The sequence below is a fragment of the Eucyclogobius newberryi genome, unplaced genomic scaffold, assembly GCF_026437365.1.
Source record: "Eucyclogobius newberryi isolate DKJ021-1_F unplaced genomic scaffold, fEucNew1.0.hap1 SCAF_22, whole genome shotgun sequence".
In the NCBI taxonomy this organism is placed as follows: Eukaryota; Metazoa; Chordata; class Actinopteri; order Gobiiformes; family Gobiidae; genus Eucyclogobius; species Eucyclogobius newberryi.
Window position 1 is genome coordinate 11866116 of NW_027315857.1, and position 23737 is coordinate 11889852.

A 23737-nucleotide genomic window follows, 5' to 3' on the forward strand; every position below is an offset into this window, starting at 1 on the left:
TTCAATTAGTGATGGCCAAATGAAGCCCCATAAACATTTTGAGGCTTTGGCCAATTGTATCAATACATGTAATGCATGTAGGACAGTGCAGTGTCACAAACCAAATAATAACCAGTTTTATTGAGAAAATAGATATGCATATACAGATATATATATATGCAAGATGGCGACGCTGACGGCTGCCTGGGTGTTTCGGTGCACTTTGTTTTGTCTGTTCTTGTTCGTAAATTGTGTGTCAGTGTGCTCTTACACCCATGAAGAGCTCTTACACCCATGAAGAGCTCTTATCCATCAGAGCCCACCATCAGCTCCCTCATCAAGAAGGCTCAGCAGAGGATGTACTTCCTGTGGCAGCTGAGGAAAGCCAAGCTGACAGCGGAGATGATGGTGCAGTTCTACACGGCCATCATTGAATCCATCCTCACCTCCTCCATCACTGTGTGGTACACTGGAGCCACAGCCAGGGACAAACGGAGACTACAGCGCATTGTGCGCTCTGCTGAGAAGGTGATCGGCTGCAGACATCTCTGCAGGACCTGTACGTCTCCAGGACTCTGGAACGTGCAGGTCGGATCACAGCCGAACCTTCTCACCCAGGATATGGACTGTTTGAGCCACTCCCCTCAGGCAGGAGGCCACTCCCCTCAGGCAGGAGGCCACTCCCCTCAGGCAGGAGGCCACTCCCCTCAGACAGGAGGCTATGGCCCATCCGGAACCTCCCGCCATTCTTTGCCTCTGCCATTGGACTCATGAACACTTCTAAACATCTGACACTCTAACTGCAATTTAATCAATCATTCACTGCACTGTTCACTTTCTGCACAACATCTGTACATTTAACTGTACATTTTATGTACATAGTAAGCCTATTTTAAGTTACCTGTTTTTACTTCTGTGTCTACTTGTGTTGCAACACTGAAATTTCCCCATTGTGTGGACAAATAAAGGCTTATCTTTTTATTTTTATCCTATAGCAGATTTAAATTATTTTTCTTTTTGACTTTATATAGGTTGTTTTCTCATTGTTTTATGTTGCACCGAATCACCAAAGCAATTTCTTATGTTTGTGAATTCTGTTCATCGGCAATGGCAATAAACCTTTTCTGATTCTGAAAACAACATGAATACACAAAATACAAATCATCTACCCGATGATGCATATTTATTCCATAACAACAGATGGTGTCACATGGTACAACAATAAGGCCTGATCAAGCCTGGAGCTCACATTCTCCTGCTCCCAAGACATGTCAGCCACACAGAGCTATAGTGGCCATTTTTATATTAGTATTCAACTATTGCAAGATTCCTTTGACCACATTGAACTTTATTTTAATTGAAAATACTTTTTAACGTCAAACCCTCTCCAACCCAAACAAATGATCAATTTTGAGCTTTCCCAGAACCAGGCACTGCCACGGATTATGAGGCAAATCGTTTCCAAACAACGCTTAGCAACCTCATCCACACAATCCTTTTATATTAGAGCGTGCAAACCTGAGTTATAATAAACCTGAAATACAAACACGTGTCATCTGAAATACTAACCTGATTAATAAAGCTGAAATACTAAACTGAACTGTTATTCTAACTCTTCACCACTTGCATACCTGCGACACCCACGCGCTTTTATTTGAAAGTGACGCTGGACTGAACCAGTCACGTGACCAGGGACAAGCCTCACTTTTAGATAGATAAGTAAAGTCATACTGTGGGACATTTTGATCAAAGCAATAACATGTTAACAAGCAGGTGACGGACCCTTGACTAGAAAAGTTCCATAGTGCACCTTTAAGACAAATGATCAGAGGAGTCATGGAGTCATTATTGTTCCCTCTTCACGGTATTAACACAACATAATATCATAGAAACACAATATAACAGATCCAGGAGTAAACATTATGAGACGGTTCTTCTGGTGTCATTTCCCGTGGCCACGAGCTTGAGGTGGGCGTGGCTCAGCGCAGAGGCAGAAAGAGCCGCGCGCCACGGCAGAGGAGAAGAGGAGAGGAGAAGAGGAGACGAGGAGACGAGGATCAGAGGAGCAGAGGAGCAGAGGAGCAGAGGAGAGAAGAAGAGGAGAAGAGGAGAAGAGGAGAAGAGGAGAAGAGGATCAGAGGAGCAGAGGAGCAGAGGCGATGGGCGACAAACCAGGCACCAGGTGAGTGTCCTGGCTCTGCATGAGAAGCACCAAGAACTGAGAAACGCACATATTGTCGTCATATTTTGACTCTGATGTTCAGAGTTGAACATAACCAGATACTTCAGGATTCGTGAGCGCAACATGTGAGGCAAATAAACCATATGGGTCTTACGCAACAGGATGTTTATGGAAGATAAAAGAGAAAGAGTGAAAGTTCCCTTGGATACAACTGCATAACAGGAAATGTGATTGGCACATTTTCCCATGAATTTATTATTTTTAGTCCTGAAGCAAAGAAGCAAGCAGCTTTATATATTATTACCAAGTAATGCATGCTCTAATATAAATAAATGTATAAAATACTAAATCAATATATTGTACTAGGGAGAATAACATAAATCGATCACCTAAATATAATATAATAAAAAGCATGGTAATCAATAATTAATAACAATTTACACATGACATTTGCATGTTTCCCTTCTTCAAGTGTCTCAGTGGGATTTGCTGAGGCAGAGTTTTTGGTGACCAGGTTTAAGGAAGTGAGGGACCTTTTTGCTCTGTCCGGATGCATCTGATGTTTTCACTCAGAAAAAGTCAAATCCAGCACATTCCTCTGTGTGTCCAGTCTGATGTCTGACATAGGTCACCAGCTGACATTGTAATTCATTTGTTTTCATTTCAATCTAATCATAATCTGTAATAAAACGATGTGTTTGGTGTTTGGTTGTCAGGTTTAGTTACTTTAGATGTATTTGGGTCCTAGTTTAGACCTGGTTCAGTCTCTTCATCTGTAATTCATGATTGAAATGCAATATATGCCAATTTCAGTTCTTCAATTCAAGATGTGATAAGTCACAGAACCACAGAAGTAGGGTTTTGTAGCTATTTCCATATTGCACCTAACTTTCTCAAGCCAAACATGTGCTTATTATCGTCCTGACATTCCGTTTCAAACACAAAAGTCTCCACATTGTGTGCATATAAGCTTAACCACTCTATTTGACATTTGTTTTGTCTCCCTGGATGAACACAAGAGGCATTTAACTGACCAAACGCACTCGCAGTTCTCTTTAATGTGCATTTTAATTGTGCACATTTCCTGGAATCTATTGGGTCATTTCCTGTTTAGTTTTTGCCGAGCCGCTGAGGACTCTCTGTGGTGATTCTAATGCTTTGTGATTGCTTTCCGTCATATGCATTAATATCTCTGCAGAATTGAACAGATAATGAGCAACAATTCAGCCAGAAATTGTCGAACGTCATGTAAGTAAAGCTGCAGCTAAAGATTGTTCCAGTAGTCGACTAGTCAGAGATTATTATATTTGATTAAAGAACTCATAAAAGGAGTATTTCTGTTGTACTTTGAGATTTTGTAATACATTTAAAAGGTTCAAATATGCTGCAATTTCTTTCCTCTACAAACATGTTCTGAAATCTATGACATTTTTGTGTTTGTTCATCAATTCATTTGTATTTTTCTTCCTTCAAATGCTCCTGGAATTTAGGGCTGGAACAAGTAATCTAATTCAGTAATTGAATAGTTGTTTTATCTGGACTAAAAAGAGACATGTGCAGAGAGAAGAGGTTTTAGGACTCAAATAAAGAGGAAAACATGGACATTTTGTTTTTTTGATGGAAAGAAAAGAGAAAATCAGGGTCATTTTAGCTTCATCTGGGTCAATTTGAGTAAAAATCACAAATTCACAGGCTTTTTGCGACCTAAATCCTAAACAATTAATCTAAAGAATAACTGCAGCCTCTTCTACACTCCTACATCTGGACAGAGATACACAAATATAAAATTAAGTGTATTATTGATGAAAATCTGAAATTGTTTATCCTTTTTTGACATTTTGATATAATAATGCCGCTGCCTTTGTTATAAAAGGTTTTTAGCATGTGTTTTAGAGTCTGTAATGTCCAGATTATGATTATTCTAGTCAACTATAGTCACGATTGTTCAGATTAGTCACACTAACCTTTCATTTCCAATTATCTGATGTGTTTTTCAGGGTCTTTAAAAAGTCCAGCCCAAACAGTAAGGTATGGGTTGATTCATTTTGAGTTTTTGTTGTTGTTGTGTGTGTCAAATGTATAAATCTATGAATATTTGTTTTCAGCTGACAGTGTATCTTGGCAAGAGAGATTTTGTTGACCACTTGGACCTTGTCGACCCAGTAGGTAAGTCCAAAATACACGTCTCTAATCATTTATTTAATCGAAATTAATCTTGCATAGAATTTAAGCTTTTGATTGTTTTGTTTTATTTGTTTTCGGGACTTACCGGTATTAGAATGATAAAGCAGCAGATTTATTCAACAATGCAAATCATGTACTCTGTGGTGAAGTAATAACAACCGGATGTGGCTCTTGTAATTGGTCACTTATGATACAAGTCAGCCAGTCTTGTATTTTCCATCTGACGAGGGACACGCTGCATATTCATGTGATTATCAAGTGTTCTGATTGTTCTGCTCCGTGCAGAACAATCAGTCTCACGTGTCTCCAGAAAAGGCCGAATGTACTGTACTTCCTCAATCATAACTAATATTTATATTTGAACCCTGTGTGATTCGCAATTTACGTATTTATTTTAGCAGCGAGCAGAAAAGAAACCAATACAATTCTTGTCACACATTAAAGTGGACAAAATTATCTCTAATAAGCTGTGCGTTTTGTAAATACATTTCATTATTTGGGTCTCTTTTGTACATTTCATGAATGAACATTTTGATCCAATAACAAATGCTTATTGAGCTGGAACATGTAAAGATTAGATTTTCACTTCTATTATAATTTTTTTATTCAGTTTTTTTAATTTCAGATATAGATATCTAGTTTTTATTTTATCTCCAGAAGTATGACAGGTACAAACTTCAAATAACATCAGAGATAGAGAACTAGAATTTCATCATTTTGGAAAAATATGTTTAAAAAAATAAAGTAAAATGTATTGTTTTTGTGAATAATTGGCTATTTTAGTATTTGGAAATATCAAACATGTTCTTATCTGTATGATATTGATGGAATTTGAAGTGTGTAAAAAATAACTTCAAATGACACTACAGCCGCATAAATAGAATAGAACAATGGTACAAATAGTAGAATAATGCTTTGGCAGACTTGTATGGCACATCATAAAGGGTTTATTTAATGACAAACTAAGTTTAAATGTTGTATTTTGTATTTATATAAATAAAAAAGAATTACGTTGCAAGCTTACAGTAATAATAATTTCCATGTGTTCTTCTTTGAGAAACACTTTGTTTTAAAAGTTTATAATAATTTATAGAGAGACGAGCGATGCACTTGGATGTATAAAAAGAGTGAATATCAGAGAGATGAAAAATAAACATTTGCAATTATTTAAAACCAAATATTTTCTATAATAAAAACAGAACAACAGATCTGACCCACACCGATTAGTGCTACAACCAAGTGATCCAGCGAGCGCTCAAGTTATCACCTAAACTGACAAATGATCTATCTTTTAAATGGCCCCTATAAACAGGAAACTGAGTAACATCAGAATAAAGCTGAATTCATTATCGTGTGTATATTTTCAGATGGAGTAGTACTGGTGGATCCAGAGTATCTCAAAGACCGCAAAGGTAAATCCAGCTCAACCTTTATCTCTCACCAGAAGCTCTGCACTTTTGATCTCCATCTGATTGTTTGCAGTGTTTGTGAACCTGACGTGTGCGTTCCGTTATGGTCGCGAGGATCTAGACGTTCTGGGACTGTCTTTTCGTAAAGTCCTCTTTAACAGCACGGTCCAGGTGTTCCCCGGGCCTCCTCTGTCCCACATGGTCCTGAGCCAGCTACAGGAGAAACTGCTCAAGAAGCTGGGACTACACGCCTACCCCTTCAACTTCACTGTAGTGTACCCGCAAACACTCAACACTAACCCACGCTGTAGCTCAAGGCTCCACAAAACATTTAGAAACATAAGATTCAAAGCACTCTGCATATATTTTTACAGAAGACTTCAGTTTTGCAGTTAATGTATTTGTTACAGAGCGATTAACATATGCATTTTTCTGATTCGAGCTTAATTCAAAAATAGATTAAAATATTGCAAAAAGACTGTATTGTTCTTGCCATTTACAATCTAGCTAGGAGGGAGCCATAGAGACAAAAATGAATATCCAATAATGATGGTCAGACAATATTATTTTAATCCAACAGAATTGTGTTCAAACATGTCTTTAAACACATCAGTTGAGGTTTAATTACAAATGAAATGTCAGTCAAATCAATCACCAAAGTGCAGAAATGTCACCTTATGCTATCTACATTTTGATATATTTCCTTCCTCTTTATTCTTATAGCATTTCTCATAAACGTTACATGGATATATGTTTTATGTGGTAGTAAATGTTGTTTTTTTGTCACTGAACTTGGCAATAAGCAAAGTGTCTCTTTTATTGTGCGGGGGGCGTTTCTGATTGTATTAAACTCGTCCATCACCTCACACCTCTGGGACCTCCCTTTAGGAGCGCTGCGTTTATTGAACTCGCTCATATGAATGACAACATCTCTACAAACAGAATGCACCGACACGTGGCATAAGATCTCAGGAACTCGTGAGAAATAAGGGTTTTCTTTTGCCCTGGACAAAAAATCTATGCTTATCTTAACTATGAGTTACACCACTTGAGAAGAAGAAGCTGTACTTCTGAAAAACAGTGCTACAATGACAAAATTGTTAAATAAGTTAAATTAAAAGAATATAAACTGTATGTCACAACTTGTGTATTCCAATTTTGTCACAAACACCTCAAAAAGTCAATGTATTTTCCTCCGTATGTATTTAAAAGCGAGTACTTAGTCCAAGAAAAAAAAGCTAAAACATTGGAAATGATATACCCCGTGTACAGACTCAATAAGGAAATCGTGGATGGTTTTTCTTAAAAGTTTTGTTACTGTTCATACGGGACAATAACGTAGATAATAAACCACTTATTTGCTGCTGGACCAAATGTATTTTGGTTGTGGTTTGTCGATATTGGTGACATTTATCATTATCTGATTTGTTGGAACGGCAAGTGAACAGCAACATCTAATGATTGTTCACACTGTGTGTTATTAATGAAAATACAGCAAAAAGGCAAAGTAACGTAGCAAAGGGAAGGATTAAAAGAAAATGTCAAAGATTGAAAGCATTGTTTTTATTTGGACTAAATACAACCCAATCTTATTGTTTGGTTATCTCATTGTCGCAGTTATCAGCTTTTTCTGTGGATGTAACTGGGCAATGTAGTGGTAAAAATCTAATTGTGATCTCATTATTGTGACAATCTGCCATTTTGACCAAATCAACATCATCAATCAGTCATTTTCTCTTCAATGTGCAAAATGTGTCTGTAACTGGCTTGATTGAGGCACAAAACCTGAATGGACTGTAAAATGAGCCGCCAAAGTGCAGAAATATCCCTCAAGCATAATACATCGTTTTACTTAAAATAAGAAAAGGACAAGCATTTTTTAACCTGAAATTAGAAAAGAATACTACTATACTTGAAATAACAACATTTACTTGTCCTATTGAACTACTACTCATTTTAAGAAAGTCCAAATATACTCAAGTATTACTTATATCAACCACTTATTAACTTATTGCCTTACTCAAGATTGCAAATTTTGTGTAATTATTATTATGGAACTCACACTAGATGTTTCCGTCTCTTTTTGAGCTCATTTGTAAGCATTTTGATTACAGACAAATACTCAATATTCTAATTTAACATATTTCCAAAACAACTGCCATTTCTCATCTTCCCCCTGTCGCCCATATTTAAATATGCCGACTGTGACAATAAGATAAGATAAGATATTCCTTTATTGTCCCACATGGGGAAATTTCATTGGTGCAACGCAGGTAGATACAGAGGTAGACACAGAAGAACAGATCACTTATAGGAAGTCTGAAAAACACTTTCAGTAGAAGATCTCCTATAAATAAATAAAAACTCCCATAGACAAATAAATACATAAATACCATTGCATGTGATCCCGACAGTAATTGCACATGAATATGTGTCACGACAGCACATGAATTGCACATGAATTTCACAGTAATTGCACATATGACAGAATTGCACATCAGTATTAGGTTAGGTCAGTATTGCGCCGGGATAACGTGACGATCTCCGGGTAAGACGACTGTTCTCCGCAGTTTCAAGTACACCATTCTGGCACTTTGAATATTTAAAGTCTTTTAAAATGACATGTGTGATTAGTGGTAATTGTAATGTTTTTTTGGTTATTTGTTGTGTTTTCAGATCCCACACAGCCTTCCGTGCTCAGTGACGCTGCAGCCGGGCCCAGAGGACACGGGGAAGGCCTGTGGAGTGGACTATGAGCTCCAGGCGTACTGTGCCAAGACGGAGGATGAGAAGATCCACCAGAGGAACTCGGTGAACCTCCTCATCCGAAAAGTCCAGTACGCCCCCGAGACCCCCGGCCCACAGCCCATGGTGGAGACGAGTCGCAACTTCCTCATGTCTGACCGGTCCATGCACCTGGAGGCGTCACTGGACAAAGAGGTACACCGTATTTACTTTGTCCTTACTTTACACAGAACAAGTGGCCCCTGCTCCACAAACATAAAATAAGCAAATAAGCAGTAATGAGATAATAGGAAATGTTCACCTTGTAGACTTTGATGATGAAGGAAGACCAAGCAAGAGTTACTGTCTGAAATATCCCACATAGAAAGAATTATCAGTATTTGGGAGGCTCCACAAACTTGTCATATTAATCTTACGTCTGAATTTCAATGGACAACAATCACGCCTTTGTAGTTGAACAATGGCATCACTGAAACTATTGTGAACCAAATAATTTCACTTTTGTGTATTTGTGCTGATAGAGAAGACATTTGTGCCAGCTTTTGCTTCACATGGCTAAGCCCCGTTATTCAAATTCAAAGGCCTGATTGTTGTCAGTTGAAATGGCCTAATGATTAATGTTGCAGGTTTGAGAAAACAATCCGTAACAATTGATAAGACGGTTCAACATTTAATTAGTCAGTTAGGATATTTATTATATTTTTTTGTCAAATCCAGTCAAATCAAACTTTATTATAAAATGCTTTCCCTACATAAAATGTAAAACTTTACAGTCCATTCAAAACATTCCCTCATGCCCAATGTTCCCCACAACCACCTGACATGCACGCGCTGAGATTATAACATCATCAGATGCCAGAACGTGTGTGCAACATTCATCATATTGCTGCTTTAAACATGATTTTTTTTTTTTTTTACAGTCATTAGGGTCTGTTGTCATTAAACGGGCCTGAAAAAGGCCCCAAAAAAACACTTTAGGACACTTTAGGAGCAAGCCCAAAACACCATAAACCATAAAAATGTGTAAGCAATTTTCAAAAAAAGAAGCCCAAAGTGGCTATAAAACAACAGACTCTGCATTGCACACTAAACTGTAGTTTTGTCTGTGCGAAAGATTATAACATATTATAACGGTAACTGCAGGTTCCCAGCGACTTCTATGTTAATGAACTAACATATCTTTCTTTGGCAGTTGTATTACCACGGAGAGCCTATAAACATTAATGTCCATGTCACCAACAACTCCACCAAAACGGTCAAGAAGATGAAAGTATCTGGTAATTCATTCAAATAAATAAAGTGTGCTTTAACCTTGTGCTAACGTATGTTTGTGTCGTTGCAGTCCGGCAGTATGCAGACATCTGCCTCTTCTCCATGGCGCAGTACATGTGTCCAGTGGCAATGGTCGAAGCAGAGTGAGTACACATGTGTCTCTATTTATTATTTATGTATTTATTTATTTTGGATGATTAGTTAGATGTATGTTAGAAAATGACATGGATGAAACATTTGCTGCAACTTAAAAATGTTAAATTCAATATGAACCTAGAACAGAATATTTTCTAATTGTGTGGCGTCAGGAAGATCGGCGTGAAGTATTCAATATACTGATAAACAGAGATACATAAATACGTAGATGCGCCTACAATGCACGATGTAACTTTTCTGGAGGGATTACTTTTAGAATCTGTACCTGCTTGTCCCCATGGCCACAGTACAGCACTGAATTTAAAGTCTTACATTTATCTTGCATCTATCCCATTGTTTGAGTTTTATTGCTGAAAATACCTTGAAAAACAGTTTAATGCCATTCTGTGGAACATTCTAGGCAAAACTGTAACATCTCCATGGAGAAACGAAGAAGGCACACCAACCTATTGTGACACACATTTAGTCCCAGCAGCTACGGGAAATACTACTGAAGAACCTATAGGGAGCTGCCATTTTGAATCCTCAGTTTGTAATGAATATTTAGATAATTTTTAGTTTTTGGACTTCATCGACTGGTCACGTTCTACAAAACTAATGTGAAACAATCTGAAAACGTGAAAACAGACTTTATATATAAATTCTTCTTCTATAGTAACGCCAACAACCAGAAACGTTACATAGTGCAGCTTTAATAAACAGACGCAGCAAAAACATGTATTATTCTAAAATCTCTGGTTGGTTCTGTAGCTTGTAAAATGATATGTAGGCTGATAAATTACATGATTAGCTGTTATATATGTAAATACCTTCTGTGTGCAGGGACCAGGTGAGTCCCAGCTCCACCTTGTGTAAGATCTACACTCTGACTCCAGTGTTAGGGCCCAACAGAGAGAAGAGAGGCCTCGCTCTGGATGGAAAACTCAAGCACGAAGACACCAACCTGGCCTCCAGCACCATGTATGCACTGAACCATTACAGAGTCCTCTTTTGATACTGGCACCGCTGATTGACTTTTATAGCAATTACGGATGTCACAATGTCAAATTTTTGAGTTACGGTTAATCACAATTTCACGATTATTCACAATTATCTCCACCATGACAAAACAACAGTGGAATTCTTTATTCACTTTTATTCACATTGTCACAACTTTATGAAATCAAACTCCTGGTTGGATTGTGTCCTGTAGTGTCAGAGTGGCATAGGAACTTGAACAATGAATAAGTCAAAATACAATCAATTTAAATCTGCTATGGGATAAAAATAACAATAAGCTATAAGATCAAAAATAAGAATAAAAATTCAAATAAAAAATAGGCTTAATATGTATTGTACACACATTTACAGTTGAGTTTACATATGTAGTGCAGTGAGTGATTTTTAGGTTTTCTTCACATATATTTACTTTTTATATTAGTTCAAGCAGAAGTTTAATGAAAATAATGACGGCCATGGTAAAATCATTCATACTTGAGGAGTTTTAATGCATTTCAGAACAAAACACTCATTGGTATCGGCGTCTGATCGATGTAGCGACATTTGCTATAGTATTACGTGGTGTTTGATTGAATCAAAAATGGTATCGCCATCACTAGTTTCTACAATGGAACATTCCTGGACAAATGAGGGATTACACCGTCCTGTTTCTTTGCACTAATGTTTAAGTACATTTTGAGTTAAAAAAAAAACATTTTACATTTGATCTGTCCCTTTTGTCAGGCTGCCAATCGAGACTTTGTAGATTAACACTAAAATATGCTGACAAAAAAACAATGGTGTTAACCTGTTACAGAATGAAGGAGGCATCAGATAAGGAGACTATGGGAATCCTGGTGTCTTACAAAGTCCGAGTCAAGGCTGTGGTATCTCTTGGAGCGTAAGTGAATCATCTACAATTGTTGAGTAAACCGGTACTGTAATTTTAATCTAAAGTGAATAAATCAGCTGAGTGGTCGATTAGACATTTGAATACTCTAACTATTTATCAATGTAACAAAATGGTAGTAATACATGGGAAATTATTTGTAAGGTCTATCATTATGGCCTATGGCTTTGTTTGCTATGTTACTAAAAGTTTTAGAAAAATCTGCTATTTCCCGTTGCTTTTCGACACCCTCCTGTGTCTGTCTTCTAGTGACTCTGTGAATTATCTGTCAACACAATCATTAGAAATCTCAACAACATGATTACATAAAGAATCAAAGATATAAAATTGTGGGTTGCGGAACAAAAAACATAATTGCATTTCGTCTGCGGCCAATTTGTCCTTGGTGGGCAATACGAGTACAACAAAAGATAATGACCATAATGACATGCCTTCCATGGCTTCTAACAGTGTGAAATCCTATGTGTTGTGGTCATTATTTGTGTTTTGTTAATTGCATGGTAACTATTGTTCTTAAGGGACGTGGCAGTGGAGCTTCCATTTGTTCTGATGCATCCCAAGCCTAAAGAAGACATGCACACTCCTCCTCCACAGCTTGGTAATCTCTCCCACACACAAAACACTATAATAATAATGATACATAATAATAAGGGCCCATTTAATTAATTGTTTGTGTTATATGCTGCAGAGACTGCTGTTCTCGTGGATACAAACCTGATAGAGCTGGAGACTAAGTAAGTGCGGCCCTGTAATTCTAGCTCATCTGATCAATATGAATCTATCACCACAACAGGGCTTTAGGCAGGCTTTACACAATTCACTTATTGTGATTGGAGTGCAGCAAATCAGCAAGGAAAGCTCTCAAAGGCTGCAAATAATAGAGCTAAGCTGTTGCTAACAGCTTGGGTGATTAAAGTCTGCATGGGCATGGCTTTGCATTTGTTATGGATGTATTATACTATATAAGGTAGGTAAAGGATTATATTTATGTATACATGTATAAACACATTCCCTTCTCCTTGCAGTGCCCCGTCTCACGTGGATGACTTGGTGTTTGAAGACTTTGCTCGGTTGCAGCTCACTGATATGAATGACAAGGAAGAAGAGCCATTCTGCTAGCTCAGGGGTGGGCAACCTACGGCCCGCGGGCCGAATTCGGCCCTCAGGGCCTTTCAATCCGGCCCGCCAAGCTTGTTCAAGTAATATTTTAAAAAATATATATATTTTTATTTTTTTTTCATTTTTTGCCCTCAGGCATCTGTCTGCACGTGTATCCTTAATACCTATGACGTGAAATAAATTAAATAATAGATTCAATGGCCTATATTTGACAGAAAAGTTATATGTTGTTTTTCACACCAATGATGGCGGGCCGGCCCTCCACTACTTGCCTGGATTCGAATATGGCCCTCGGAGGAAAATAATTGCCCACCCCTGTGCTAGCTCACTACTTTTTCACACACTTGCATTGTAAAATAAAAGCTGTACTCATTTTATGCCTATATGAAAACATTTATAGTGGCCTTTACACAGCTACATATGGGATAATTACTGGTGGAGATTGTCTACGTTTGATAAATGTCCAGTGTGAGTGAAATGTACATTTAAAGTAGCATATCTTTTGTTAATATGTGCAAAATATAATTATCACAAGTTGGCTTGTATACATTCCATACAATGATAATTGTGTTGCCCTAACATCAATGTATTAATATTACTAAATATATAAATAAAAAATGGACTGTATAATAAAAACAAACAAATGTGTTGACTACTATCATCACTTTTTAATGGTATTACGGAAGACCTATGAATTTGAGAAATATTTGGAGGTCAATGACTCAGCTTGTAAACAAATCAAATTCAATTAAATTAAAAAACTACTTCACAGTATTTAGCCTTTTATAGATTCATAATAAACATACTGAAATGAAATACAAGATTCTTTTGTTTTCTGTTTCGACAAAGATTTCCTTTAATTTCCAATTACGGTACAAAAATTAACAAAACATATCTAATACCTTCAATAGACAAAGCTTAACTGATACCTTAATTGAAACGTGTGTTGAAAAAACTCATATTGTAGAAAAAACATCTTGTAAAACTCAATGTACAAATCGTGTAATGACATCCTCTGCTCACACGTCATTTTTAAGTATGAACAACTGTCAGAAGAGTGTCCAAAGTCTGTATTCTCATGACTGCTGCTGCTCAAGCATGACTTCACATGTGCGTCCCAGTTCTCCCAGTTTGATCTTTGCATACTCGGCTCTGTTGAGGGCCATCTGACAGTCCTTCCGCGCCGAATACGTGGAGCCCTCATGAGGTTGACCAGTAGCCACCTGAAAAACACAATGTCTACTTCATAACTCTGCTTTGAAAATCAAGTACAAGTGGAAATATAATCATGACTATAGAATTCATAGAACACACTATCTTTGTTCAATACAGCAATCATAAGTTGTTATAGTGACCTGTGTGAGATATCGGATCTGCCCACTCAGCTCAGTCTCCACTCGATTCACAGAACTCTGGAACTGCTGCAGCTGTCTGTCCAAGAGGCTGGCGTTGTGTTTGTCTTTGGAGAGCTCCAGCACAATGTTACCTACAATACAAACACAGGGGTTTATTTGGCTCAGTGTTAGATTATACATTTGAGTTTAATACAATCAAAGGAATAGAGTAATTAGAATATATTTGTCAGAGATTCAAATATAGCTTATCCATGCACTTGGTTATTCAGTTATACTCATTATGTATGAATTCAATGAAAACATGCTATTTCAACCGAACAGAAATTCATTTCAAAATGGAAGTAGAAAGTCCTATTTGTAGAAAGTGCAAAAGACAGAAGATCCTCCTGACCAAGTTTACATGTGACAGTTGTTTGTACATCTGCCTCTCACCTGCGCACTGTAGGACCATGGCTATCTCCTTCTCCACCTCCTCCAGAGCTCTGAGCCGCTCGTTAGCCATTACAAAACCGTGCTATATTCACTATTTATGAACCAGACGGTGGGTTAATCTAATAAAGTATATGGTTTTACATCAGCAAGGGTAAATAAAAGCTTGAATCAAGCTTCCACTGGCTCCAAAGCACAACAACAATGCGCTTCAGTCGCTGGTCGCACAGAGATGACGTGTGTGCGGCGCCGGCGGAGGTAAAGATGGCTGCGTCGTCCTGGCTGCATGGCCCGTCTGCTATGCGTCTGACCGAGGGTTTGGTGTCGGTTCTGAAAGAGCAGCGGCCGGAATATTTACCGGCACTGTTGTCCAGCTACAGAGAGCATGGCGTGTTCCCGACACAGGTGAAGACCAAAGCGCCGCGTTAGTACAGGCTCCAGCGTTAGCCGCATAGGCTACAGCTACACCTGGATATAATCATGGACAGCTTTGTTGTGCTGCACATCTGGGATCTGGATCTGTGTGGGACATGGTCATATCTTTGAGATAAATCAGTGTTTTCTTTTCACAGGGCGCGAGTGCTGTTGGAGGTATCGTGGGCTTTAGCAATGCCAAACTTAGCTCGAGTAAAACCAGGTGAGAAGACAGTGTCAATAATGTTATTGTAGTGAAGAATTAGAATGTATGTGTTTCATCTTCATAAATACAGAGTATGAGGCTAAAAAATTCAGGTGTGGGCCTAGTCAGTTTGACTGTGCCTCCGTTGTGGAACAGGTGCCCCAGTGGGGGCTAGAGGAAACTCGTGTCGATTGGCAAGACACGTCACCCATATTGCCTAGTATGAAACTGGTGTCCCAGTGTTGGTGGTTGGAGGAGCCGATGACCCAAATTGTCACCCTCGCTTACGTCAGTCTGCCCCCTGGCAGCTGTGGCTAAAATAGTAGCTTACTACCACTAAGTGTGGCATGAATGAATAATAACTTGTATGCTTTATTATATACCTGATATTCGGCTGAGCCACTACTATTAAATAAAGTCTGTCCAAGTGTTTGAATAGTTTTGAATAAACGCTAAATTTCATAATTAGCGTCTTAATCTCCATTGGTTTAACAGAAAATTCTATGATGAGTGATCACAATCCAGAACTTTATTGTAGAGGATTTATAAAATAGTGGTAAATTCACCAGGAGGGCCAGCAAAAATTGGGCTGCTAATGGCTCCCAGGCTGTAGGTTGTTGGACTTTGCTGCACAAGATTACTTAGCTTTGAATTTATATGAGATTAATTTCCATGTTGTTTTGTGTTGCAGGTTTGAAGGGCTGTGTCTGCTCTCGATGCTGGTCAAGGACAGCTCCAGTGAAGTGTTCCAGCTGCACTGCCTCTCTTGGCTGCGCTCCCTTCAACAGGTTATCCAGGTAACCTCATTAAACCATTACAAATACTACGTTGACCATCTTGAAAAAAACTCTCATACATTCTATTTTTTGTATCGCTCTGTCTCTAGTCTCAAGCTCCAGTCCAGACCATTCAGCTAGCAGTGAATATTTTAAAAGACGTGTTGCAGTACTCTTCACAGATCGCAGAGTTGTCCAGGGAGGTGGGTCTAAACTGCATCCTGGGCATTCTTACTTCCCTACTGGCGCTTAAAGCAGAGGTTTGTACTGTAGTGATATTTTTTGTTCAACGTGGGAATCTTTATTCATGTGTGAAGTTCATCCATCTTTTGTGTTGCCAGTGTGATTTGGCAGCTATGGAAGGGATGACCGCTTGTATGAACTATTACCCACGAGCCTGTGGTTCAATGAGGGTAAGTCTAGTGGATTCTGAAATATCTGTAGCTTATACATGTGTCTTAATGCATTTTTTTCCCTAAGGATAAACTTGGAGCTTATTTCCTTTCGAAAATGGATAGCGCTAACAAGAAAACCCAAGAGGTTTGTCACCATCATATTGTGATTTTCCCAAATTGTTTGTGCCAGTATTGATGTTGATTGCTGTTTTATTGCTTCAGATGGCGTGTCAGTGTTATGGTCGCCTGCCGTGCCTGGGGGGTCTGTTGGATCGGGGAGTGGGGGCAGGCAGAGCAGAGGGCTGGACCACCCAGATTCACTGCTTGCTTGCGTCAGCCAATGTCCTGCTGGATCAGATCTACCATGGATCAGAAACTGGTACATCGCAGAGGAAGCATTCAGTTTTCACTAAAAATGTATATCATGTTTTGACACACATTCTCTCCTGCGTTGCTATTTTGCCTTTCGTTCCACTGTGTAGAAGGAACAGTTCAATATGAAGGCCCAGGAGTGGAGTTGGCCCTCCCTATGCTCGACCAATCAGACCCTCTCCTGGTGCTGCAGCTCCAGCACAGATACACAGCTGTTTGTTTGGCGCTAAAACATACTCTCAGGTAAGAAACATAGATTTATCAAAAACATTGTCAGAATTATTTGATAAACAATATTGAAAATGGTGCTCATTGCTGTACCCTCAGGGTGGATCCAGCATCAGCAGTCCGGCTTCCTGTCAGACCAATACTAAACCTGGTGTGTCGAGCCCTTGCTGTCAGCTCTAAAAGCATCGTAAGGACACATGACTTATTATTCTGTTGTTCATTTTATGTTTATGAACATTTCATAATAACTAGCACAGTAATAATAGTCTATCATCATGCTTTGAAAAGTGCATTTGTATCTCCTTATATCTCAGAATTTAACTGGGGATGGAAGTGTGCGGTTGCTGGTCTTACCCATCATACACACCAACACACTGGAAGTCCTGTCTGCACTTATTACAGCGTAAGTGCTATGGCACTATACTTGTATATTGTTAAGAATTTGACAATAAATACGATTTCTCCTACAGAACACGCGTGGGAATGGTTCAGTACGCTGTAGTACTGCAGAGGTTGTTCTCACAGACTCTGTCTGCTTGGACACCTCTGCCTGAGGCCAGTCTGGGCCATCAGAGGGCATACAGGTATGTAATACACAATGTTATGTCATGTACTTTGCCAGTTTCATATTGGAAAAGATTAACAGATTATACATGTTTGTGTAATCCCTCATTATACCCTGTAAAAGCGAGAGTATAATCACATGGCTAAAAAGATCCAAATTCTTTATGAATGTGCGGTGATGCCTTGTTCAATCTAAAGACATGCTTTTACTTCATGTTGATATTAATGTTTTTGTGGTCTTCAGTTCCGTGAGGGTCGCTGTGTACAATGCTTTAGAGCTCTGGCTGCAGGTGGCTGGAGCCTCTGCAAACATCCTCCAGGGCAGCTCGGTTCACTCCGAACATCTGTTCAATCATCTGCTGGGAGAGATCACACCTGGAGCAGAGGCCATCAAGGTCACAACTTACTCTGACTCTTTTAGATAAACATGTTCCTTCATTAAAAGTAGAGTCAAATTACAATGATCGTTTGTCTACTATCTGCAGCTTCGTGCCGGCTTGTCCACTGATGTGGTCTCTGGAGGAAAGCCTGGTCCTCGCCGAACCAAGACTTTGGTCATGTCAGACTCTGTGGCACCCATGCTCCAGAGAAAGGGAGACCAACTAGCCAACGTAGATACATGTATTTCAGCCCTTAGAGGTAAGATTATTATACTTTTTACCCATTCACATCTGAATTGTTTTAAATTTGTACTACTATTTACAGTTATTAGAGAAATTATTCTCACCTGTGGTACACTGCTAAAAGATGACATCCACAAGGTACATATTTTATCTCTATCAAAGGCAGAACAGTTGTCGTTTTTATTTGGCCATATAACATAATACATTATAATTGTTTTTGTCGTTTTTAGCGCCTCCATGATGTGGTGTTGCCATTGTGTGTGCGCCTTCAGCAGCAGCAGAATAGCAGCAACTTATATGAATCAGTAGGGGGCGTTAGTGGCCAGTACAACAGCGCTCTGAGCAGACAAGAACTCTATAAGTATGTACTACACTACTGTACAATTCGTACAATGTGTAACTGGTACCCAGGTCTGACAAGGATTTGTTCTCCTGTCTTGTAAAACTATAGGCTTTTGCTGGCTCTGGTCCTGGTTCCTTCTCCATGTTGGCCTTCTCCTTTGACATGTGCTGTGTCCATCCTGAGCAGAGGCCGGACAGACAGAAATACAAAGGTTAAGATTCAAAATATTTAATGTTAAACATCTTTACAATTTAAATACAACCCGATTTATTTGACAGATATACCTGTATCAAAAAGTTCTGGATGTGTTGTTTACTGAGTTTAATGGAGCTCATTTGCCTTGTAGGAAATATGTTGTATTAGATCCGCTGGATAAAGCAACCTATTTTGACATATGCAAATGTTATATGCAAATTAAACAGCTACAGCTTCCCCTTATTTTAGTTTTGTATAGTGTTTTGCTGTAAAATTGTGTAACTGCTGTTATTTGATTATGCAATGAGTTACCAAGAAAAGGTGGTATAGTTTATGTAATGTCTACCAAATTTTGTAATTTCTTTGAATAATATTCGAAGAAATGGGTTACCAAAGAAACATTTGGTAGACAACCATCTAAAATCATGATTTTAGATGTTTAAAAAAAAAAATCTGTTGCCTTTATTCATAAAAAAAATATCTATGTTTACTTCTCATTATATTGTTATTTGTTATGTTAATTTGTTTCCAGGTGTCTTCATTCTGCACTGAGGCATTGACCATTTGTAACCTCCTCCTCCACCCTCGCACCCCCTCCATCGCACTGCCGTTACCCCCTCTCACGCTCAAACCCACCCCGTCTACCCAGGGACCCAATTCAGGACTAACTTTGCCCACTCTTCTGGTTGGCGCTAACGGTGCCCCTTCCTTCCCGTCCCGCCACTCCTTGGGCCTGGGCCATGGCTCTCTGCTGGGATCCCTGGAGAACCACCTGTCCTTGGTCCCGGGACTTCCAGGACAAGGCCACTCTGCGGGTGACTTAATGCACCCTCACCCCGATTCAGCTGCTGTGGGGCCCCCAGATGGGCAGCGGCCTGTTTTTGTGCGCTATGACAAAGAAGAAGCCGAGGATGTGGAGATTTCTTTGGCGAGTGATTCAGACGACAGCGTGGTGATTGTCCCACCAGGAATGCTCGACATGAACAACCAGCAAGAAGAAAGTTTACCTACTCCCGGAGCCACCACTGTCCCCTTACCAGTTGGGGACGCTGTTTCAATGGCAACCGCACCATCAGCACCCACCACCATAGACGGGCTGTCCCTTGCCAATGATTTAACCACTTCCTCACCTCATCTGAGCACGTCAAACTCGACTGTGAACTCATTCCCTCCTTCAAATGTCTCTGTTGTGTCCTTGGTTCCTCCGATGGGCCCCAACACACTCCCGGGCCCTGGTACTTTAGGGGAACCGCTGTCAGGACGGCCTCAGCTCCAGCAAATGCTAATGCAGCCCAACACTGCAGCGCCAATAGGACTTTTGCACCAGCTTCAAAACCAGCTTAGCCAGCCATCTAGGACCCTCCAGCACCCACCGCCACCACCGCCGCCTGCTGCCAACAATGAGGACTCTGCCGTCATCAACATCAACAGCACCGACGAGGAGGAGGAGGAGGAGGAGGAAGACGAGGAAGATATGGACGACATGGAGGATGAGGATGAGGAAGGCCTAGAGGAAGAGGAGGAGGAGGAGGAGCGCAGCGAGTACGCAGGGGAGGAGTTTTACGACGGAGAAGACTACGACGAATACGATGAGGAGGAGCCCGAAGAGCTGGAGGAGGAGGAGGAAGAGGAGGACGAGGATGGAGATATTCCGCCGCTCGAGGGTTTGGAGGACAAAGCCAACGAGAGCGGGACGGAGGAGGTGAGGGCGGTGCGAGCTCTGGCCGAGGAGGAACCCATAGAAGAGCCGTTCAGCGTGGAGGCGGAGACGGAGGGCGGCATAGAGGAGGTCCAAGCGCAGGCGTACCCAGAGCTCAAGATGCAGGAGGTGGAGAGCATCGGCGTGCTGGAGGAGGCACGTGAGAGCGAGGGAGAGTCCACCATGGACCCCACCATGCCTCAGATCTTGTGCGTGACGGGGGGCGCTCTGGAGGGGGAGGAGGAGGAGACCACGGAGGGCGGGGAGACGTCTCAGGAGGAGGCAGCCGGGTGGGAGCAGGGAGAAGACGGCAAGGTGGAGATAGAAGACTCATCGGACGAGCAGGCTCCCATTGAGAATCAGCCGGTAGGTTTTTTCACGTGTAGGTATGCAGTGTTTCCCATGAACAGAGGAGACTAATCGTGTCGTCTTACGCACATCAAAAGAAGCGCACAGTTTAAAGGACTTTTAATATTTTTGATATCATGCTGAATAAACTTTTTCGAGCTTTTAGCTATGCTCTAAGTTTGCCCCTCATCATAAACCTACCTGGAGTTCCATTTAGCTTTATTCACGCTAGTTTGATGAATCCTGGTTAGAAAGTCCTCTCCCCTCCAAGCCTCAAAAACACTCTATTTTAAGTTCCTAAATCATTGCAAAATTTGCTCTGTGGATTTCTCCCGTCTAATCACAATTAGTACAACCGCGTGGCTAACTAGCATCTCAGAGAAAACATTCCAGTTTATTATTAACATGTGTAATTCCTTTTTCAGCCAGTAAATGGCATCAAAACTTAATGCCATGGGAAACGGCAGATTTTAGAACATGAGATGCCAAACTTAAAGTACTTAAGAGCATGTTTAAAGGGTAATACAAGACAAATAAAGACAAATAATGCACATTATTTGTGTGTTAAAGGAAAAAAGACTGTTTAAGCTATAATGGAGGCAATAACAATGATATTTATACTCGCCTGTCTCAGTTGCCTGACCAGCCAGTCACTTCTGCATTCTGTTCGAATGCTACAAATTACCTGCTGTGGTTAGAACTGTTAAAAGTGTTTTTCAAACGCAGAAGACATCTCTGTATAATATCCTGCATCATTCAGAATAAACTATATAACTTGATTTACATGAGATTTAGAGTTTAGTGCTTCGCTTGTTGACTCTGCAAAAATCTGCTCAGTTTGTTAGTCTGTGTTATTTATGTGTTGACACAAACGGACCACGCGTTTCTCCGGTCAATAACTGCTCGCCTGAAATTGTGGAGACCAAATACAGTTCCAGACCAAAACGTCTTTGTGAAGTATCAAAGTGTGTGGTCTTAGCTGCTCAGGCAATAGTCTCAACAGAATCTATGGAAAACACTGCGGATGTCACATTATCTAATGTTTGTGTCTTTCTTTTTCTAATGTTTTTTTCTGTTTTTTATCATTTTTTAATTGACATTCCTTAAATATTCACAAATCTATCATCACAATTCAATATATTTTTTATTGTTAAGTTTTATTTATTTATTTTTTATTTGGACTAAATTTGTATGCATCTTAACTGTACAGAGGATAAAATTGCTATAAATATTAGTTTATGAATCCATGTTTACTGTAGTTCAGCTCAAAAAAATCCTGAAAATGTGACTTGACTCCCTTGTGTGACTTTCAGGAGGAGCAGGCGGGTGAGACGTCACAGGAGGCTGGCGGGAGTGAAACTATGGCCAGTGCTCATCTAGAGGAGGAGCAGGGGCTTTCTCAGATGGGACAGTCAGACAGCGCGTCAGGACAGGCCACAACAGCACAAGACGAGGAACTGACAGACAACCCCGAAGTGGAGCAGGAGAGAGAAGCGGAACAAAACAACGATGACGAGGAGGGAAAAGGAGTGAAGAGGAAGAGGGAGGAGGACACGGCGCAGAGTAACGAGAAGAAAAAGGTATAACCACAGCATTTTAGCTGTTGTAATAAGACCGCAACAATACACTCATCCCTTTTCTCTCCACCACAGTGTGATGAAGATGCAATGGCCTCCATGCTGGCGGACTTTGTGGCCTGCCCCCCTGATGAAGAAGAAGAGGCACCTTCAGGATCAGACAAGCCAACTCAGAAGTGACAACAATCCAGCTCCTGTTACGGCTTATTTTTACAGTATTTGTTTACCTCATCATCCCCTGCATCTTTCTACGTGTCTGAACCAGAACGTTTATTGCCAATAGCCACACACGATTGCATCACCTGAGGAAAGTGGAAGCTCAAATGACATTTCATCATGATTATACAAGAGTGGAAATGTGTCCACCACTCTGCAGCTCTTCATTCTAGACAACCTTGTGTACTTTAAGCACCATGCAATTATTCCTGCTCTGTGTGTATCTTTTATGGTCACTGTCATAAATAACTACTTCTAAAATTGTTTTATTTGTTCTTTAATTTTTCTCAAGAGAAACGTTGCTTTGCTTAAAAAGAAAACTCTTTAATTGAATAGGTTTGGTTACTTTGTGCTTAACTAACAATGTGAAAGTTTTCATGTATAAATCTGTCTTTGGAATTCAAAACGAGTTGTGGAAAGCTTTGTTGCACTCGGTAATGTAACAAATGTTATGTTTCTGGGCCCTGGTCACGTTTGATATGAACAAATGTAAATAATGTGTGAGTCCAGCTGGGTCAACACATGAGGCCTCTGAGAATGCTCTGCTCTGTCCGCTAGACTATCTTTGGTCCAGTCACTGTCCAACATGGATCCTCCCACACAAGCAACGCTCACTTCTGTCTCCACTTCTTGCTTAACTTGTCCATTTTCTCAACTCATTCTAGGATGGTGTTTTAATGCATTTATTGTCTTTTTAAAAGTTATCCAGGTCATTTAATTGTGGGATTTTTCTCATTTAAGCAAAAGATAATTTCGTCCAAAGTCTGTTTTCTGTAGGCCATCTAGCAGAAGGGTAAGACATCAGTGAAAGTTCCTAATTTAAATGAAACTTTCAGTCAGTTTCACACTATTTTCCTCTACTGCTACATTCCTTCATCTACTCATTCTACTGTTTTTTTTGCGTACAGATGATACTTGCTCCTTATCTTTCCTGATCTGTCCTTTTCTTCACTCTCATTCCTCTGATTATATCTGCGCTCTCGTCCCATGCAGCAGCTCAGGGTGTGTCTTCTTCACCTACATAGTGGACTGCCCTGAATGTCCTCATACAGACGGTTAAACAA

General features: G+C 39.9%; 4 protein-coding genes across 4 annotated transcripts in view; 2 read left to right on the forward strand and 2 right to left on the reverse strand.

The window, feature by feature from the left end:
- gba2 (glucosidase, beta (bile acid) 2) overlaps positions 1-23737 on the reverse strand; it is a 173270-nt gene that overhangs the window by 6078 nt on the left and 143455 nt on the right. The gene's annotated exons all lie outside the window — the stretch shown is intronic.
- arrb2b (arrestin, beta 2b) lies at positions 2048-13578 on the forward strand. The gene is made up of 14 exons (XM_072458780.1): positions 2048-2161; positions 4159-4189; positions 4267-4327; positions 5713-5757; positions 5828-6024; positions 8431-8694; positions 9692-9776; positions 9842-9914; positions 10750-10887; positions 11723-11806; positions 12334-12413; positions 12504-12549; positions 12841-12928; positions 13253-13578. The coding sequence occupies exons 1-14, from the start codon at positions 2139-2141 to the stop codon at positions 13256-13258; spliced, it is 1221 nt and encodes a 406-aa protein (XP_072314881.1). The 5' UTR covers positions 2048-2138; the 3' UTR covers positions 13259-13578.
- Positions 13892-14937, reverse strand: med11 (mediator complex subunit 11). Its single transcript, XM_072458783.1, has 3 exons — positions 14722-14937; positions 14290-14420; positions 13892-14157 (listed from the first exon to the last, which is right to left on the reverse strand). Exons 1-3 carry the CDS (start codon positions 14789-14791, stop codon positions 14011-14013), a joined length of 348 nt encoding a protein of 115 aa, XP_072314884.1. The 5' UTR covers positions 14792-14937; the 3' UTR covers positions 13892-14010.
- Positions 14971-22934, forward strand: pelp1 (proline, glutamate and leucine rich protein 1). Its single transcript, XM_072458777.1, has 19 exons — positions 14971-15123; positions 15291-15355; positions 16029-16134; positions 16224-16373; positions 16455-16526; positions 16594-16653; positions 16731-16887; positions 16991-17123; positions 17208-17295; positions 17423-17511; positions 17579-17692; positions 17917-18067; positions 18158-18311; positions 18378-18433; positions 18526-18656; positions 18747-18849; positions 19366-20898; positions 22194-22460; positions 22533-22934. Exons 1-19 carry the CDS (start codon positions 14983-14985, stop codon positions 22635-22637), a joined length of 3675 nt encoding a protein of 1224 aa, XP_072314878.1. The 5' UTR covers positions 14971-14982; the 3' UTR covers positions 22638-22934.